This window comes from Hakea prostrata, chromosome 11 (assembly GCF_041222555.1).
Source record: "Hakea prostrata isolate BN-2017 chromosome 11, UWA_Hpros_2, whole genome shotgun sequence".
In the NCBI taxonomy this organism is placed as follows: domain Eukaryota; kingdom Viridiplantae; phylum Streptophyta; class Magnoliopsida; order Proteales; family Proteaceae; genus Hakea; species Hakea prostrata.
The window spans coordinates 26,756,558-26,770,117 of record NC_142610.1 but is presented as its reverse complement, the minus strand read 5'-3'; the positions used below and the strand labels follow the sequence as shown (position 1 = coordinate 26,770,117).

The following is a 13,560-nucleotide window of genomic DNA, read 5'->3' as shown; positions in this document are numbered from 1 at the left end:
ATGAAACAAAGAAATCACAGAAATATAATCCAAGTGCACAAGCTGATGTTACAAGTTTACCTATATCAAATTGATTTTTTACTTTCATTAGATCAAAATCATCTCATGGCCTGGGGGAATTGTAAGTGTACAATGGCCCCTTTTACAATGCGGCATGGGGGGAAAAGCTGGATTTGCTTATTCATGGAGAAGTGCCATTTCAAGTTGCTCTCTATTTAATAAGGAGGTAGGCAGGGAGGGAGGAGGGGAGAGCAAGAGATGCCCACAGTATATTCAGGGAAAAAAGAAGATCTATTGATCTATTCACATGCACACTTTATTCTTTTAAATTGGGGACATCTCCTTTAACTTAAAGAAGAATAAGCCCCATTTCTTCTTCCTCTACATGGGACTACCATACCACGGAGAATAGGGGGACACTTGAAGTCTTTCTAAATTCTAACCAAAATCTAACATGACTGATCAGTTATCAATCTCTCATCAATAAAAAACCATTGGCATCTGTTTCTTTGAAGGGGTAAAATTTTTAATGCGGAAAATATCTAAGAATGAGGATTATTTAATTGGAGATTCTATGCCTTGTGCATCAGAAGTACCACACTACAGGTACCCATCCAAAAGGTATAAGATTATTTTCAGTAGAAATATCAAAATATGCACACAACTAAGTTGAAGGCCTAGACAAGGACAAACCTATCCCACATTGGAGCAGTGCTAAGAATGAAGTGAAGCTTCTCATGCATCCCATCCTGCGTCTCTTTCTTTCCTCCAAGAAATGCATTTTTAATCCAACCAGAGAACAAATTTCTTTCCTCTGGTTTTAGCTGTATCCATTGGTCAAATGTAATGACCTCTGACGGAAAATTTGTTGAATGGATCATCCTGTAACACCAAAGAAAAATTGATTTAAGTTTCACAGAAGGCTTACTGGATGTCACTGTGATGCAGTTAAGATTATTCATTTTACCTAGGAAGACTTTTATTTGACTCATGGCTAGGTACCATACAATGCAAGAGCTGCATACTTAACCCCAAAAATTTGAAAAAAGAAAATACCTCTAGGGATCCTTATGCACCAAAAGGATGAAAAAGAATCCACACAAGTGATCAGTCCCAAAAAGGAAAGACTATGATGCAGTTCAGAAGAACAAGAACGCCGGCAGCAAACCAGGCCACTGGACTGGGTCAAGGATGGGCCACCATGTTTAACATTAAGCGCCAAATGTGCGATATGAGCCATGGGATTATTTTTGGGTATACTGGCCCAAATGTGAAGGGTTGAAGGCCTATATAGGTTTAGTATTAATCTCTGTTTTAGTTATATTACTTATTTTAGTAGGATAGCCACAGTTATGAGGACAGCAAGGGTTTATCACTCAAAGATGATGCAGTATCAATAATCTGATACAATGGGTTTTTGTCCAAACCAAAACCAATCCAACAAGGGTTCAAATTAATCAGTATGCTATTTTATTTTCAGTCTATAAAATCTTTAAGTTTTCCTACACAAGAATGACTTAAACTTGGGTTTGGACTTTGTTTTGGTTTCATATTTCGAGTTTTCAACTAGGATTTCTGTTTTTCTCTTTTTCTTTTAAATACATGCTTGCAACACCCAACAGAGATTAGATCGTTGGAATGAATTGAGAGATGAGTTAAATGTTATTTGAGGATCAGATTGTGACTTTCTTTCTTCTGTATCTACCATTTCCCTTCTTCCTCCTATTCTCCTAGTTCTACTTCTGTTCTGTCACAGCCCACCACAGCAGCCTTTTCTCAGGACTGCATCAAAAGATCTATGCAGCCACATATCATTATGGCTAGATCACGAGCATTATGTGCAGTTCCTTTTATTATTTTGTAGCACTCTTATCTGGTGCCAGAACTGTTTTTTACTAATATTGCGAGGGAGTTATTGCCAGAGATATAGTTATCAGGGAGTAGTTACTGTTGGAAAAGTTTGTTTTAGGGAGTGATCTCCCTTTTCTTTTCTTTTTTTGGTTCTTTTCTCCTAAATTGGGTCTAAACGGACTGTATTTGGAGAGAAGGAAATGACGAATGAAAACAAGGATGAGTTATTTATGTGCAACTCATTGTGAAGCCAAGATGGATTGACTTCAAGATGTGAAGCGAAACTGATCTTCTTCTTCTTCTATCTTTTCCTCCCTTTCAGACTTTATATTGACGGTAAACCGCAAATGTTTTGATCCCCAAACCATTGATGTTTTGTTCTGTCATTTCTCCCAACCTCCACTTTCATTTCTCAAGATCCTTCCATTTTCTCTTTCAACTGCAACAGCCCATAAACCGCCCAATAAACCATACCTGCTTGGCATGAAAAGGACTGGATTGACTGATTATGATGAAAGATGTCGTTTCCCAAACCTGTCCTGCTCCAAATTTCATATTAGAATCATGTATAGTACAGTATGTGAATCATCATCACTTTAAACCTGATTTATTTGAGAGACACCAGAGCTTACTTTCACCAAAGGTAAATTCCAACCCCCCCCCCCCCCCCAGGACAATTACTCAAGGGGTTATGTACCGATGAACCAAAATGTCACTTCATTATGGCTAGATAACCAACATTATGTGTAGAACTTTTTTTCTGGTTGTATTTTTATTTGGGGCTACAACTGTTATATACAAAAGTTGTAAGGGAGTTCTTGCTGAAGAAGTAGTTGGAGTTAATCCCAGGCATCCATCCGGTGCATTCTTTTCAGTACAGTAGGGAACACTGAACACCAACCCAATAAAAGAAAAGTAGAAGCAAGTAACAGAGCCAACAACTCCATCTGAGAGAGATCTATATTTTGCTGTGAACTGCTGCCAGACTCTAACCAGATAGTCTTAGTAACATGCAGATATAATCCTGAGAGTTGACTGCCATAAGTCCATTCATCACACACATTCATGATTACTTGCAAAACTAAGCTAATATGATTTTTCATATGTGTGGCACCCAGTCTCTACTAGCCCACACAGTTTCTGGAAGGCGTCTAACAATTATCCATTTTAACATCTGTAGGGTGCACTTTCTTTTTGATCCCTTCTTTTTTTTTTTTTTTTTTTTTTTTTTTTTTTTTTTGAAATGAGGTTTAAAAAGGAAGTATTTGAAGACAAGGAAAGGATGAAAGAAAGCAAGGAAGGATGAGTAATTCCATGCAATTCATGGTGTGAAACCAAGATGAACTTCTTCTTCTTCTTCTTCTTCTTCTTCTATCCAACCCTGTCTTTCAAACTCTGTATCTACATTAAATCATTCCTGGTTTGATCCCCCAAAATCCATTACTATTCTGTTCAATCATATCTCGCAACCTCCAATTTTTTTCAATTCCTAAGAGATTTCTGTTTGTTCTTCCAGCCACAAAAGCCCATAAACCCCAATAAATCATACCTATTTGGCTGCAAAGAACTGACTGTGATGAAAGATGTGGTTCTCAAACCTGTCCTACACATTGTTCCTGTTTTGCTGAAATCGTAGCAAAGTTTTTTTTTTGAAGAACTGAGTCACTGGGATTCTCCCTAGCATATACAAGGAGTTTCCCATTTTGCTTATTTCATGCAGTTATAAATAAAGACTAGGAGACCATACCCAGTACCAATGATTTGAAAAACGTAAACTTATGCTTACTGATTTCTGTGAGATTCAAAACTCCTTTGTTGTGAGATGCCAAGGTAGCTCAGTGGGATGCCAAGTTTGAATGGTGATATGCAAGTCAAGTTCTAGGTAAGAGGCTCAGTTCATATTCTTCAACCTTCTATCTTCTGGGTTTCACTCCATCGAGTTCGGTCTTTTGACCTATCTGCATTCGTAGAAAGGTTAGTACTTTCTGTCTGTTTCTTTTTCTTGTTACCAAAGAAGTCTTCGTCTCAGTTTTCCAAGTTAGGAATTCCTCTTGATAATGCATGTTCTTCCATCCCCTGATTTCAATTTTCCTTCTAGTTTCTACTTCTATTCCTTACTCTGTTTTCTGAGCTTCTGATTTCACCTCCCATTCCCAAATCAGATATATCATTGATCATATCCATTTCCAGATCCTCATGCCTTTGGAGTTAAACTCTTCTTTTCTAAATTAAAATTCAAGCCAATCTCCACTTATAGAATTAAATTTCCACCAGGATTGAACGCACACATGTCCAGGATATTAGTTTATAAAACTAATTGTATTTAATATTTGCAAGTATTTTACTGGTCACTGTAGGGTTCACAAGGGATCTACCAATACCGACAGTTACAAATATAGAGGATGAAAGAAGGAAGTTTTGATACAAAACCTGAAGTTTGGATTTGGGAGTATGACTTTGCCAGATAAATATCCTTCTGGGAAAGTTACTCCCCTTTGCTCCAGGTATGCTTCAAGAATTGTGACTTGTCTTTTACATTCTGCAACCTGAAGCTCAGAAGTTGCAACCACAGTTAAAGTTCAAATATTTTAAGAGAGGAATTTCTTGAGTGAAAAGAAAAGGAAAAGGCTCACAGAAACAGAAGAAAGGCAACACAAACATAAATAGTAAAATTTCACCATAGATCAGACCAACTTGTTCTCACTCCTATTCACATGCCCAATGAAGAGTTCAGGGCTTGTGCCATGAATTTGATCTTTCAGAGGTATGATTGGGCCTACTTACAGCTAATTTTATGTGATTTTTAAGCAACCCATATTCATGAAAATGTCTGGATCCTATTATCTTGGTCTTAAAAACTTCTTCCTTTTCTGATAGATTTGGAAACTGAAGCTATTACGGTCTTAAGCGACCTCATACTTCTATTTGAGGCCATTATCTATATGATCTTAGGGTATTCTAAGCCACTCCCTCATCACCCACCTATACGCCAGCCCTAGCCCTAAGAATTATTCTACATTCAGAACAAAGAATATCATTCAACATTTAGAACATAATACAACTGACCTTCTAAAGATCCCCAGTATGAGACTTATGAGAACAAAAAGAATAGGTGAAAGATACACTCACAAATAATCCCCACAAATGCAAGAAACTGTTCACCAAGAACCTTAATTGATTAAAAAAGAATTGAATGAAATACTTCATAACTTTCATTGCTTTTTGATTGAAATATTTGACATTCAATGAATTTAATGAGGCTCCATTTGATTAGTTAAGAACTGAAGTAAAATGAGATAAGTATAACAAAAGCATGGAGGGAAAACAATATATCTCACACCGAAGATGAGTCCATGTGTTAAGTTATAATGCAAATTCTGTGTGTCCAACATGTATTTTCTTGGTGGGTAACATTTTACCTAGAACTGTTATTTTCTTCTTCTGTGAACTAAATTGAACTTTTCGGAATCATATTCTCTAGCTGCTTAAGTTCCTCACGTGTCTGTTTCTCATACCACCTTACATCAACTTCACTTCCAACAGTAACTCCACTGCAAATTTTCCTTATGCAGTATCTTTTTCATGTCGCTTCATTTAAAAATGGAACTTATTTTGTTTCACATAATTTGTCGCATGTTTTTGCATTTCAGTGGACTCATCAATCAAAATTTGGACCAACATCTTGGTAGAGTTACTAAATAAAAGATATTTTAGATGGTAGTGGATGGATGTAAGCCTGTCCACACAAGTGTAATTCTTGAAGTTATTTCTCTACAGCAGTTATCTCTCCCCACCCCCAAGGGAACCTTCATTGTCAGAACGAAGGTAAAAGCAATGTTCCCCATGAGTCCTTTCAGCATAAAATAGCCAACAAAACAAATTCGGCAGTAAAATAATATATCTGATGTTTGTTTTGCAAAGAGGAAAATTTTCATGAATGCAAAATTTCACCATAGAGCCATCTTTTCATGTAAAGATACTGGAAAGTTTTACTTCAAATTTATTGGTGTAATTCTCCTCATGTAAACACTCGTGATTTGTGAATCATGATCTTTCGAGTTTTCAATCTTCAGTGGAAAGCACAAGCTCCTGCAAGTCCTGATGATCTTCTTGTCTCATCTCTCTTTCTCTGACTTCCTTCACTGTACAAATCTACAAATCTATGAACTGAAATTGTTCTGTAGTGTTTCTTGTCAGTTTCATTTTTCCAGAGGTTCTTTTCTCTAAATTGCAAGGGATTGAGGTATGATAAGAGAAAACTCTATTTCATCTTCTGAGATCAAATTTGTCTAAGTGGCAGAGATGGAGATCTTTATCTCTCTTGGAGACGAGCCAAATAATCACAAGCAGAAGGACTGGAAGAAGAGTTTTGACTTCCTCAGAGGAAGATATGATCAACAACAAGGCTTTCAATTCAGTGTTTACTATTCAGGAAGCACGATGAGAATGGTTCATTGCGATGGGTTTGTATCGGACTTACAGACTTGCAAGGTCCACCATTATCTCTGAACAGGTGACAGTCATGGAAGACAAGAGTTGGACTAGATGAACTGCATATCAGGTTTCTGAGCCTGGTTTTAACAACTTTCAAGGAGACTGGCATCCATTGGTGGACTAGAGGTAGGATGGAACCAGACTGTTGCAAACCACTGCTTCAGTCTTCAGGCTTCAATAGTGAATGAGGTAGCAAAAGAGAGGATAAAACTGATAGAGGGAGAGCCAATCAAAGATAAAAAATGAATGGAAGATGCAACCACATGGTATTTGTTTGGCTACTCCTACAAACTCTCCTTTTTCTTCTTGGTAATGATGGTGGTGGATTAATTCTTCTGTGCAAAAGGGGTAAACATCAGCTGATGCCAAGAGGATGCTGGCTGGTCTCAACTCTCAATGTCTAATGAAGAAATATCTCTAGTTGTTTGGTGCAGGATTGAAGATGGGTGGTGCATGTCTCCTCAGTAGCATACTTTACTCTTAATCTCTCTTTGTGTTACGTGCTTGATGATTTTATTAATTACTAGAGGCATTATGCTTAAGATAATGGTTTTCTTCCCAAATTTAGCTGTACTACACTACATCCGGTTATTGCTTGCAATATTTTCAGTAATATTTCATTTCATATTTTATTTCTTGAAAAAGGAGCAGAAACTTTTTAAGCACGTAAAATGTTACCATGTAAAGTTTCATGTCGAAACAGAGAGCCACAGGAACGTTTGAAAATGCACAACTATCAATATAACAAAACGTACTCTTCTTCAAACTAATGATAGTTTATGAATTTGCAAGTTAATAAAAATGCAACTTGAAGTCAGTTTAATTAAAATGTTCACTGAATAGAACCACCTTTTATCAATTCAATTAGATTAACTAGACATAATTTTTGGAATGTATCCACAAAATCCATTAGTATCACTCATCAATGAATAACGTTGGTATAGAGCCAATAATAGCATCCAAAGTTGCCTCTACCACCAAAACAATCAACAGCAGTAAATTTGCTAGAATTAATCAGCTCAAGAACAAGTGATTAACTCAAAAAGCAATTCACCTTCCTTTTATGATAGGCAACTATGGTACGAATTGGCAGCATAGCAAGTGGGAAAGGATCACATCAAGGCCTATGGTGCGAGAAAAATCGAATGTTTATCAATTACTTATCAAATTATTTATACATTAATTGAGTGAAAACTTTACATAGTGACCTGATGTTAGAGCTTATGTTGAAACCATCAGAACATAAGAAGCCGAAAATGAGACTTACAGGATCAGGATACCTCTCTCTTTTGCGGGTTCGATCACCTGTGCAAACCCAGGTTCCATCTTCATCAATTCCTACGAAGCCCGAGTAATTCTTGACTGAGATCACTACGACCTCCCTGCAAACAATAGAAAGTATGATCCAAATAACCCGAAAAACAGGCCTCTAATTTCAACACAGGATTCAACTTGGATAGAAAAACCCAACCCTTTAGTGACAAGCACCATATCAACATTTTGACGAGTTCCCGAATCGGCATCAGGGATTCTAAGACCGAGATATACCTTCCCACCATAGATTTCCTCCATTCTACATTAAAGCCAAAGTAACTAACATTGTTAAGAAAACCCAAATACGAAAAAATTCTCTCATTTCATAGGGACACCAGCAGCATCAAATTCAGAATACAGACTGACCTGGTGGCAACCATGAACTTTGCATCCGAATCTGGGGACTCTATTTCAAAAGTGTCATCTTCGTAGAAAAATCTTTTGATCAACCGATAGAACACTAACCCACAAAGAATCTGAATCCACATGGTGTCGTCGAATTGCAGGGAATGCCTGAAAACCCTCTTGACAAAACTGTCGATGGAACCAAGGTAGTGAATGCGCTATGTCCGTTCTGGGTGTTCCTTCTTTCTCTTCTTTACGCGCTACAGAGGCATCATATGCCCTTGAAGCTTTTGTACCTTTCGCTCGTTTTTTTTTTTTTTTTTTGGTAAGATACCTTTCGTTCGTTAAGAACCTTGAAAGGCGAAACTGAAACACCCATGTCGGCCACACGCGTAAATTTCTTAACATCGAAGTATCCGAGTGACTGACCGACCAAACCAGCCACCATGCCATAGGAAATTAGTGTAAATGCTACAGCCAAGGGGCTGATCACTGGTGCCCATTTGGAACTGGATTCTGGAGTGCATGAGTCTTACATTTTTATATTTTCTCAGTGTTATCTTGTATGGTTTATGGAAAAATCTCAAAAGGTGAACCTAAGGGTTGGTTCAGTTAGCAAATAGCAATGCACGGTGTGAGCTGAAGAGTTACAAATATTTTTGGAATGGATGAAACCCTATTGTATATTTAAATTATATTAGTATTTCACATGCTTTATGTTATTTCTTGAAATGATAATTTAAATATATAAATGTTTTCTTTTAAGAGAAGAACTGATTAAGGCTCATGATTAATTATCCCTGAGAACAGATTAAGGCTTGTGGTTAAATTATTCTGTTTTTCTTCTATAGTTATTAAATTTTTAAAAGTTTATGAGTTATTAATATTGATTGATGTATCGTTTAGGAATTACCTTTTTTCTTGTTTTTTTAAGATGTTTTTTCAAAATAAAATATTAGACAGATTTTGTAGGTGGGATGAAATATAATGATGTTATAAATAATATTTATTATGGATATCCATTATCCCAAAGAGATTGTACTTCCAATTGAAGATCTCAATTACCTCAGGATGCAATATTGGTGAAGATCACAACCATCTCATTACACAATATTGGCAGTCAATATTTCCATTCTATGCACCTTCTATCTTGGGCGGCAATCTATTTTTCCATATCAAGAATATCTTATTGTGTGCAAGAATCATATATTGTATTTCCATATCATAGTAGATGCTCCTTCTACTATAAATATGTAATGCACTCAATTGAATGAATTAGTTCTGATTGAATTCATCTTGTATTTCTTCTTTGTATCTAATATATTTTATCTTTATTTTATAACACGTTATCAGCACAATTCCGCTCGAAGTATTGCGTTTTGAGAAGAAAGACAACAGACTATATATCATTATGTTTTCTATTCCAAAGTGAAAAGAATGATCGACCTCCTCGCACGTTTTTGTAAACAATGGAGTTTACCTTGTCCATCTTGAAATGTAAGTGCATCATGATAAAAAGGTATGTGTTTTATTGAATCTAAGAATCAATCAAATAATAAGATATTATGTTGCTTTAACGATTGTGGTTTTATTTATTGTATATAGTGGTTGCTAGCTTTGCACCACAAATATTATTAAATGCACCTGAAGTTGCAAGATTTGAAACTGTAAATGAATACAATTCTACAAATGCACATGAAGTTGTAAGATTTGAAACTGTAAATAAGTACAGTTCTGCAGATGCACTTGAAGTTGCAAGATTTGAAACTGTAAATGAATACAGTTCTGCAGATGCACATGAAGTTGTAAGATTTGAAACTGTAAATAAATACAGTTATTTAGTTTTTGAAATTAATTCTCTTTTAAAATTATAAAGAGAAAATATTATTCATGAAAATATCCCAGCAAATTTTCAAGTTTCAGATTTGTTGTTACAATAATAATATTGTAAAAGGAGTTTTAAGAAATATCCGAATGATATCATGCCTATTTGTGGCTGAATAAAATAATGGACTATTAATGAAAAGTCATGAAGCTCATCTTATTGGTTCTGTTCCATTCCCTGAAGTGAATGCAACAATTCATGATATGCCTGAAAGAATGCAAAATTAAAATTATGGTCATGATTGTGGAAGAGGATGAAACAAAAGACGGAATAATTACCGTCATTATTATGGAAATAAATAAGAGAATAATAAGGATTCTCAATATAATAATTCAAGGAGTGAAGATAATATTTGTTACTGATGTGGTATGAAAGCCATTAGACATGTATCTGTTGTACTCCACAATATATAAGTAAGCTTTGTCAAGCCTTAATTAAAAAAAAAATATAATGTGGAGATAAATTGGATTTTTCAAAATCATGATACTTGAACAATTTTTGCCTATAAAAGAAATGATGATTTTAATGGTTTCATAGATACTACACATCAATATGCTGCAAACTCCTTTGAAGATAATAGTTGAAGATTTGGTTATGGTTATTTTATTTGATGACACGGAAGCCAATGTTCATACAAGAATTGTTAGTACAACATTGATTGGAAGCTCCGGAAGAGTTAATCTATTATTATCTGGGAAATAAAATTAGCTATGAATAATTCATTATTTTGTAGTAAGTCTCAAAGAAACTTATTAAGTTTCAAAGCTATTTGCCAAAATAATTATCAGATTGAGACTATAAATAATGGTATAAGTAAATATCTATATAAAGGTATTAGACATTTCTCCCAATTTGTACTACACGAATATCGCATAATTGAAACACATGCTTGGGTAAAGCAAATGAACATTGATTCCAATAATTTTATTATTTGACATGACCGGTTGGACAATCCCGGATCAAGTATGATGCGAAAAACTATTGAAAATTCAATTGTCATCCATTGAAGAACCATAAGATTTTTCAATTAAGTGAATTTTCTTGTATTGCTTGTTCTCAAGAAAAATTTATTATTAAATATTCACCAGCTAAAGTTGAGATTGAAAATTCTACGTTTTTCAAACGTATAGAGGGTGAAATATATGGGCTCATTCACCAATCATGTGAACCATTCAGATAATATATGATTTTAATAGATGCATCTATAAAGTGGTTACATGTATGTTCATTATGAACTCGCAATTTGGTGTTTGCGAGATTGTTTGCTCAAATAATGAGATTAAGAGCATAATTTATGGATTATAAGATAAATACAGTTTGTCTTGATAATGCTGGTGAATTTACATCTCAGGCTTTATTATTATTGTATAACAACTGAGGTCACAATTGAACAGCTTATTGTTTATGTTTATATCCAAAATGGTTTAGCAAAATCATTTATTAAATGTCTCCAATTAATAGCTAAACCATTGGTTATGAGAACAAAGCATCATTTGTACGCATCAGGCCAAAAGGTTGTCATAAATTCTCCCTACTACAATTGGCTTATGGTCAGAAGTCAAATATTTCTCATCTTAAAATTTTTGGATGTACGGCTTACGTTCCAATTGCTCCACCACAGTGCACAAAGATGAGTCTCAAAATAAAGTTGGGAATATATGTTGGATATAAATCTCCTTATATAATTCAATATATTGTTGTTTGTGAATTTTAAAAGTAACCGCAAGCGCACGGTATCGTGTAGCTAACGGGACAAACCCCGGGCCCCTAGAATTTGAACTTCTTAATAGTAATGCGAGAGTGGAATGATTCAATTTTTTTTTGTTAACTAATTAACTAAACTAAACGATCCTAATCTATATATCTAATGCAATCGAATTGAAACGAACAATAAATTAAACACAATCAATGCATAAATAAAAGACAAGAAAATGCAGATGCAACACCACCCGTCACCGAAGCGAGGAGGCACGTGTAGGCTTGCTCCGGTTATGTGGTCCGAGATTATGAATGAATAGGCGAAAGTAAATAACGGAAAGTAAATAACAAAGCAATAAACAAAGCAATAAAAGGAAAAGGAAATAACTAAATGCGGATGCAACACCACCCGTCACCGAAGCGGAGGCACATGTAGGCTTGCTCCGGTTATGTGGTCCGAGATTATGAATGAATAGGCGAGAACAATAAATAATGCTGAAAGTAAATCCTAAATTAAGAATATAGAGGGGTAGATAGAAGCGGGAATGGAGGGAGGAGAGAAGATTAATAAAGAAGGTTACTTACTTGCGAATTGAACAAACGATTCGAATCTCAACCAACCCTAACAACCGATCTAGATCTAGAATGATCTAAATCTGCAATTGCTAGACCCGAGAGAAAAGCGAATCTAAAAAATTGAATCTTGAACTTGAAGCTTGAACTTGAATTGCATTACATAAAAAGATTAAACCTAAACATTGAATCTAGAAATTTAAATCTCACTAATGCAAGCAAAGAAAACTAGAGAAAACATAAATAAACTGAAGAGAGAAGAAAGAATGCTTCTACTAAGCTCTAAGACACGTTCTCCTTTGATGGAGTAGGCTCTCCTTTTATAGAGTTTACATGAGATATGAAGCACGGCTGAATTTGAATAAAACTCAGGGTTTCTATCGACTCATCCAATTAGGGTTTTGACGTACTAATCGCGCCGACTTAGAGAGATCAGATGCATAATCCCACCGTTGGATTTGAGGTTTAAGTAGTCGTGAAGCTCTCCTCCAAAAATCAGCACGATCGGACATCGGATGACCGTTCGATGAAGGGTTTGATCGAAACTGGACAGAGGCATTCAAAAACGGGATTTTTGCTTCATCCTTATCTGAATATAATTCTTTTTCCTCTTTTTCTTTCTTTAATCAAATCCCAAATAGAAAATAAGATATTGAGGTATGCAAGGACTCTTTTCCATCTGGACTCTCTCAATAATATCTCTGTAGATTTGATTTAAAATCTCAGCCGTAGATCAAATTTGCCTTCTTTATCTCTTCAATATTTCGGAGTTGGCCGTAATCACACATCTCTAGCCCATCATGCTCCAGATCAGGCCCATTTTCGCATTTGAGAATTTGAATGGACTTCTTGACGTGTGAAATAGCATGATTCAAGCCCAAAACTCCAAATATTTGCTTAAGTCTTGAAAAGTCCTAAAATCTGCAAAAACAACATAAAACCCAAGGTAACTCCATTCTAAGTGTATAAAATGCATGCTTTATGCCCTAAGATTTCACACATAAATGTGTTCATCGATTCCCCCACACTTAGATTAAGCTTGTCCTCAAGCAAAAATTAAAGAAAATACAAATGCGGGTAAGAAACTAGTGCAACAAAATAAATTCTAACTCACTTTCGTAGGAATCACGGTTACACTTAGCATGTGCAACGAGGCCTTTAAACCAATAGGTTACCCCTAGAGGACGAGTTTTGTCTCGTGGATGTTTGCGGTGAATGTACATCCAAAATTCCAATTTTAGCTCAAAATAAAACATTGCAAATTCCAACTCTAACAATTGGTAAGTACTCATATAGGATCAATAGCTATGACAATTTTTCTCACAATTGATTTAAGATCCCCCACACTTGAACTTTATTACCCCATATTGATTCTTGAGACTTAGCATATATCTCAATCA

At 35.4% G+C, this 13,560-nt stretch overlaps 1 protein-coding gene across 3 annotated transcripts in view; it reads right to left on the bottom strand.

The window, feature by feature from the left end:
- The window catches only part of LOC149001236 (uncharacterized), a 32,947-nt gene extending 24,516 nt beyond the window's left edge, over nt 1–8,431 (bottom strand). For 2 of the 3 annotated variants that reach the window (XM_089139830.1, XM_089139829.1), the window contains exons 1-5: nt 8,026–8,415; nt 7,817–7,918; nt 7,613–7,727; nt 4,282–4,397; nt 694–882 (exon numbers count right to left, since the gene is read on the bottom strand). In XM_089139830.1, coding sequence (XP_088995956.1) covers nt 694–882; nt 4,282–4,397; nt 7,613–7,727; nt 7,817–7,918; nt 8,026–8,147 — 644 coding nt within the window. In that variant the 5' untranslated portion in view covers nt 8,148–8,415. Of the gene's footprint in view, nt 1–693; nt 883–4,281; nt 4,398–7,612; nt 7,728–7,816; nt 7,919–8,025 lie in introns of all 3 variants that reach the window. The other variant, XM_089139828.1, reaches the window with a different exon arrangement.
- Between the last annotated feature and the right edge of the window lie 5,129 nt (nt 8,432–13,560).